The sequence below is a fragment of the Anopheles cruzii genome, chromosome 2, assembly GCF_943734635.1.
Source record: "Anopheles cruzii chromosome 2, idAnoCruzAS_RS32_06, whole genome shotgun sequence".
Taxonomy (NCBI): Eukaryota; Metazoa; Arthropoda; class Insecta; order Diptera; family Culicidae; genus Anopheles; species Anopheles cruzii.
In genome coordinates, this window is record NC_069144.1 from 34,213,435 (window position 1) to 34,220,626 (window position 7,192).

General features: G+C 46.1%; 1 protein-coding gene across 1 annotated transcript; it reads right to left on the reverse strand.

Annotated features, from left to right (window-relative positions):
* Window positions 1-227: 227 nt before the first annotated feature.
* Window positions 228-5,077, reverse strand: LOC128267014 (mediator of RNA polymerase II transcription subunit 23). Its single transcript, XM_053003805.1, has 7 exons — window positions 5,033-5,077; window positions 3,028-4,964; window positions 2,454-2,951; window positions 1,767-2,394; window positions 1,544-1,700; window positions 1,015-1,459; window positions 228-940 (listed from the first exon to the last, which is right to left on the reverse strand). The coding sequence occupies exons 1-7, from the start codon at window positions 5,075-5,077 to the stop codon at window positions 283-285; spliced, it is 4,368 nt and encodes a 1,455-aa protein (XP_052859765.1). The 3' UTR covers window positions 228-282.
* Window positions 5,078-7,192: the final 2,115 nt, after the last annotated feature.

Consider the following 7,192-nt stretch of genomic DNA (forward strand, 5'->3'; position numbering starts at 1 on the left):
CTTTGATTGGTACATTGATGATGATTCTTTCAGATACTTATTTTGCAAATAGTACATACCCCTCTGGAACAAGGCAATGAAACACAGAAGACCAACACAACTGCTTAGTACTAAAACGTTGCTAGCAGTTGTACAAATTTTGACAAGTGTGGCTCACTATACACTAAGTATATTTATCGTTCGATGCTCGAAAAGATAAAACATTTAAATAACGAACATTCACGTGGTTTAGGTGCTTGTAGTATTAAAATGTATCACTTGTGATGGAGATATACGGAAAACTTAGTGATGGGACTGCATGCCCTGACCAATCTGCTGATGTAGCTGCTGCTGGAGCTGTTGCTGCAATGTTGTATTTTGGTTAGCCATCCCGACTGTCGACTGCTGAGCGGCAGCTGCGGCGACTGCTATGCCTGCCGCCCCCGGTGCACCGGAGGGTACTAACCCTGGCGGTGCACCTGTCGACCCTCCACCGGTGGACACTGTTGTGGATTGTTGAGATGATGTCATCGCACTGCCGGAAACTCCCGGTGCCACAACGACGGTTGCCACACCACCAGCACCAGTGGTTGCCATTCCCGTGGCTATTTGATCAACAGCGATTTCTTCCACGTTGAGGCGCGTTATGAAACGTAAACGCATCTGCAGTGCTGGCCTCAAACGGCGTATGATCGCTTCCAGCTCTGTTTTCATTGTATCACCAACAAACATGTACTTGATGTGGTACAGAAGATCGCAGATCGGGTCCATATAGCGCAATGGTTGTGTTGGCTGCGACTTGTCCACCTGCTCGAGCAACTCGTACAGCATCAGTGTAATATCCGAGACGGCCCGTGCTCTCTCCACACTTAGCCGGTTCAAGAACGGACCAACCACGTGGCATAGGTAGATCAGCTGGTACTCGGTGTAAACAAGCGGCTTCAATTTTTCCTTTATCGAGCTTTTGAAAAAGAGCGAGAAAAACGTGGTTAGAAACGTGGTCGCTTCAGCCGAAACATGGCTATTAAATCCTACTCCGTAATGGTTGCCAGCTGTCCAATGCCGAAGTGATGGAAAATGCTGTGCGCAATTGCCAGCACTGTAACGTAGCTGCGATCGAGCATCGCTTCACGCACCACCTTGAAGTTAAACATTTCAAACGGGCTTTGTCGGAACACCCACTCTTTCATCGCCTTCGACCCAAGCGCTTCCTGCATTCGCTCGTAAATAACGCTCCAATACGCTTCGGGCAATGCCGCCATGAGCAGACCGATTGTGTTGATCCAATTGTGTAATATTCCTGTGGGCACAACGGTGTACCCTTTCACGAGCACATCTATGATGCAGTTCGCTACGACGGTCGGACCGACCGGAAGTCCGAGCAGTTCGACACAAGTGACATACAAAGCGTGTGCTGGTGGATTCGGGAACTCGTTGAAGCGCCAGTCCGTACCTGAAAAGATGTTTTTGCCGTCCATTGCTGTGGAGCGAATGTAATGTTAAGGAACTCATACAACTGAAACGAGATGCTTCGCATGCATTTAAACTATTGCAAAAAGGATACTGTCTTGCATTCTGCGCACTAAATTGATGTAGTAACTCAATTCTGGCACCCAGTTAACATTTTCGGTGTCCTTATTCATCATATACGCCTGGTACGGTTCTGTGAGCGACCAATTGTCGGGTCGTACATCCTTCAACGAACCAACCACCGTTCCAACCTGCGAACAGTACAGTAAAATAGTGAATACTATCAAAAACCCACATTTTTCAGCACACACACTCACCAGCCGTTTCTTCAGCACCGGACGGTCGCGAAGCTTTCGTTCGTAGTAGTGCAGTGTGTTATAGAGATAGGTGATCGGACGGTCATGAAACTTGTATAACGATCCCAAGTGATCGAGAATCACATCGAGCGTTTTGCTCATTTGTGTCGGTACCTCCAGATACCGATGCACAATGATGTCCAGGACGGGCAAAAATCTCAAACATACATTCCCAAAGTACACCGGCAGCGTTGGGTGAGAGACTGATTCGTCCGGAGCAAACTTTTCCGGAAACTTCTGATGGAAAGCCAGATGGCGTTCATGCCAGTTGTTTTGTTTCCAATGCTCCGGTGAATTGATACTGATAAACTCCTGGACGCGATTACGGAACTCGGACGTTTTCAGCAGCAGCAGCTGAATGATATAGAAGCTAACCTGCGCCTCATTGCCGTCGAGCGTACGCAGTATCAAGCACAACACCAACCGATCAATCGTCACGATGTTGTACTTCCAAATCATGTCGTTGATCGTGTCGACACATTTATTAACGTGTGCACCTCCGCCGGAGTTGGCTACTTCGAAAAGCAAGTAATCGCACAGTTTCCGCAGATGCGTGGACAGGGCGCGGGCACCGATGCGTTCCAGTATCCTGTGGGGTAACCAAACGCTTAGAATATCCCTAAAAGGTAGCACCAACCAAGCACTCACTTGTAAGCTACCGGACTGATTGCATCCGTTTCAATAATCATCTTGAACACGAGACACAGAAACAGCGGAGGATTCACGGCCATACCGAAATGGGCAATGATATCGTTTTCGTTCGTCATCGAAGCCCAGTTGCGAAACTCTTCGTCGACCGTTTTCTTCAACAACTGCTTGCTTTCTTTCGGTATGCCGTGTTGCAGGAAGAACTCATTCAGCACCTGCGGAAAGCAGTACAACGTATGCTGTGGCCAGGCGTGCGGCGTGTTGGCCATAATGTTTTGCAACAGATCCTTGCACCACGCACTCGATTGCGGATCGCTGCCGGTGCCCGTGATGTGCATCGAGCGGGCTAGCGTAAGTATGAGTGCACGGTTTAGTTCCTCACTTTCAGCCGAAACGATATTGCCGGGCGGTTTTGGCTCGCTGACATAGCGTGAAAGCTGAGCTTGCACCTCCACCGACCCGAGACCTATGATCAACCGAAGGGCAGTGGACTCCACGCTGCAAGAAGAGCAAAAAACGGTGACAAAACGTCTGATCCAACTGATCTGCTTGGGGTTTTTTTTAACATTCTTACCATGAATGCAGTTGCATTTGGTTCGTGTGCGGTACGGAAGCCAGCGAATGCAAATGGGTTAACAGCTGCACTCGGTAGTGAGAGTGAATGTGGTGCATCCGATAGGAGAACATTTCTAGCAGTGTGTACAGTATTCCCCAAGCATGCGATTTGAACACTTGCGGTAGGAGTTGACCAAGAAAACCCTTGATACCGAGCGATTCAATCTCCGTATAAACGAGTAACCGCGAGTAGGTTTCCACCAGTGCGGGCGCCATATTGTTTCCGTTCGGAATCGAGTTTTTATTCTGCGCCTGCTTGATCATATGCATCACGATGCTGTGTATCAACGACATTTTGCTGTGAATGGTCAGACTGTCCAGTACGCGCATGGACAGAGGTGCCGTGGGCAGTGGTTGGCCACCAGCACCGGCCATGTTTGCTTGCGGATTCTTACTGTTTCCGAGGATCGTGTCGATCAGTGCTTGCATCGGGCGTGAGAAATAATCAGTTTGCGTTGAGTAGGCATTGCACAACAAAGCAAAGCGATACTCGGACCCCATGAACAGCGTCGGATTATTGCTAGGCATCGCCAGCTGCTGCAGATAATCGAAATGTGACCTCAAAGCAATGGGTATCGGCCGGTTTATATTGTAATTTTCCGTTTGCGCACGCTTCATCAGATGAATCCAGATGCAGGTCGGTGCCATCTGGTGCGTGCAGTACGGATTGTTATAGTCCGGCACTGGCAGAGGTTCCTTCTCCGGGTACAGTATGTCGTACAGCTTCAGCACTGGCAGGAAGTTAAGTATGGAGTGCTTTTGGATGCTGCCCGAAATGTATTGCAAAAACACCCACATCAAATGATCGCGGCCACGACGAAGGTTGCGAACGGCCAGCTTCTCGTGGAGTGTGTTCACGATGTTCTGAAACGTGGCAAATTGAAACAACACGAAGTAGATCAACTGTGAGCTCAGGTGTAGCCAAACCCATTGCGTGTGGCTCGAAACTCCATCATCGTGCTCGCCATTTGGGCCTGTTCCGGCCACCGTTTGTGATTCCTTTTCCGAATATTCCATCGCGTTCAGAACTAGCCACACAAGTTGCTCCTCCAGTGCCGCACATTTCTGCTTTTGCTGCTTCTGGAAATTCAGCATTGAACACACCATGTCCCGTGAATACGGCTGCTGGAGGACAAAGCGTAACAGTCGAGCCTGGCACTGTAGCAATTCGTCGTCATAAGGAAGATTACCACGCAACGATAGCTTCAGCGTGTCCGGGTCGAGTTTCCACGGTATTATCAGGTTGTCTGCGTAGGATGAGTGTTCCACGATCGGCAGCATAGACGAGTGGCCAATGATGGAGAGCATCTGGGCGACCGCAACAAATTCTTCGATAAAGTTCGCAATCAGATTCGAGACCCGCCAGTGCATATTTTGATAGTCGGTCTTTTTAATCTCGTTGATGATGAAGTATGCCGGCAGTAGGCACGCCGATCGATTGAAGATGTGCTCGATCAGTTCGATCAACTCGTGCAACTGAGGCAGAATGTTGACGCTCACATTAACCGGGAACGAAAGCGCTTTCTCTTTGCAGCATTTCATGATCTCCCGTACACCCTTGTAGTCGACGCCACCGATCACCTTACGCACCAGCTGAAAGGCCTCAATCCAGAAACACTGGTTCTTGTAGGTCAGCTTTTCTGAACCCATAAGCTGATCGCACAGAAGCTTTGCGGGTATGATGTTTAGCGCCACCATACGATTCATCACCTGCAAATATGCGTGCACCCGGTTCTGGTGGTTAACGGATGCCACATATCCGAGATATGTGCGGATCGAGGCTTCTTTCACCTCCGGTGTCATCGCACCGAAAAGTGTACCAATCTTTTTAAAACCCTCCTCAGCCCGCTTCCGTTGCTCCTCTTCATCGCAAATTGGTATAATATTTTTGTCCTCCTTGAAGAGAAAACGTAGCGTCAGGGAGAATATTGTGCAGTTTCCAGCTGGAGAATTAGTTTTCCTACCAACACTTCCTCGAAAAGTTTCACTATTCTCGATTCGGACGACATTTTCATGCTTTTCTTTGTACAACGTTTATCAGATTAATCGAATTTAGGACATCTTTGCAATCGATTACGGACCGGCAGAAAACTAAAACAAAGCGCAAGCCGGCACAACACAAAAATATACTGAATCCTTCACACGAGACCAAAAGAGACGCCCGTGTGTGTGTGTGTGTTACACCCGTTGGCTTTTTCTGCTCATGTCAGAAAATATGGCTAACTCGATGAGTGTTTGTAAACAGAGAGAAACTGTCAAAAGCCAGGTCAAGAACCAATGCTGGCTGCGTCGTTAATAGTTTCAAACAGAAAGCCTGTTGGTTTTGGTTTTGGTTTGGATTTTATTTTCATAGCAAACCACTAATATTATCATTATACATTGTATGTTTAGGTTCGCACTTTGCGTCAGTAAGTGCCGAAAGGAGAAGGAGGAAAGGATGTCGCTTCACGCAACCTTTTTAAGGCCAGTGGCCGTTTTTTCATTCGTTGCAACGAAAGTTTTGGACGACGAATGAATGGGAATCTCGGCAAGATGATCGTCATCTGAGCGGAACGTTTTAAAACTACAGTACATAGCTGGTTGGCCGTTGAATGAGATGAAACAAGCTTAAAGTCTCTCAAATGCTAATAACAATAACAATTACTGCCCACCTCTTTTTATACATAAATGCTTGGTTACATAGGAGTACAGAGATATTCCACATTGGGATTGCAGCTATTCAATTATTCTAAGGCATCAAATGAAAATGTTTCGATTTAAACCTATTTAAATTGTATGTTATGCCGCGTGGCATTGAGTAATTTTATCCTACTTATCACTAATAACTAACAACATCTTACAACTAGTTAACTTTAAAAACTTCAGATAATTAGCTCTCGAATTGCTGATCTCTAATATTGCTTTGACTTCTAAACTTCTGACTGGTTCCACCGTAATTCGACAAGAAGAGACCAGAAAGGCAGCGCCGAGAAGGTAGCAGAAGAGTGAAATAACAAAAAGGGAAGAAAACGGAGGAACCGAATGAATAACCTGTTTTCTACCTGTTCAACGTATAGCTGTGATTTTATAGCCGATTTCGAACAGAAACGCGCTGTTAAACAATGTTTTCAAATCACAGAATCAGCTAGCAGGTGTTTATAACTGTTGTAGTAGTACGACAACGGTAAAATAAAAATATGCAACAAAAAAATGTGTAAAACATCAACACAATTGTCAGGACACGAGCTACACAAATCACGATTCCCTGAACCGAAAACGAATAGCTTTATATTCATCCCGCCTGAAGCAGCATGATAATATTCTATTTCTTACTCTTTAGAAGAAAAAAACAAGTCTATCGTCGCTCATCGGGTGATCGACTATCGAACTCTTGCAATGTTCGATCTCGCCCCTGTGCTAACTCTGTGCTGTTGCTAGCAATAAAAGGTAGAGCGAAATACAGAGGCAGACATTAAATATGAGAAAGCATAGCACAAAAGAGAGTTAACAATTCTACTTGATCACCTGCGCGACGGGAGATAAAACGTCTCAAATCGGTTCAGCACAAACTTTGCGTCGCTGGTTAAAAAATGATTTAAAATGTTTGGCTGAATATTTATTTTGCCCTTAAGCGACGGAACCACCGGGGGCTGTAAAGTTTATTGGTATTTTGGAGGAACCAACCTAATAAAAAAGACGATTGAGACCGCATCATTGAGTCATGTTTGCGTTTATGCATTGTACACTGCCTGCGGGTTGTAAATCCTCGTATTTCTCATGCAATGGGACTCTCGCCGAGTGGAGTTCGACCGATCAGCACTCACGCCGCGACTGAGCGTCGATAGTGACGCAAAAGCCTGCGTTCTTTTCTGTTCGATTCAGGGGCATTTAAAAAACCAAGAAGGAGCGAGAAGCGCAACATCAAAGTATAATGTTTGAATAAAAACATACAAAAATAGAATATACATTTGTGTCGCATGTGGTGCGGAAAGCTAGTTTTGAGGACTCACAAATTCCGTGAACTTCCAACGCCTTTTCTCATCATTTTATGTCTAACGATTATGAATATTCATTTTTCAATTGCAATCCGAAGAGATCTTACCAAGAGGTTTTGTATTAGTTCAGTCTTTGCAAGTGTACGAAGC

Bases quoted from the DNA above. Each gene is read 5' to 3' on its own strand.
- LOC128267014 (XM_053003805.1), bottom strand. From the start codon at position 5,077: ATGTCGTCCGAATCGAGAATAGTGAAACTTTTCGAGGAAGTGTTG. The intron at 2,395-2,453 runs GTGAGTGCTTGG...GTTACCCCACAG, and splicing joins ATCAGTCCGGTAGCTTACAA to GATACTGGAACGCATCGGTG. The intron at 1,460-1,543 runs GTATCCTTTTTG...TTCGCTCCACAG, and splicing joins AGTGCGCAGAATGCAAGACA to CAATGGACGGCAAAAACATC.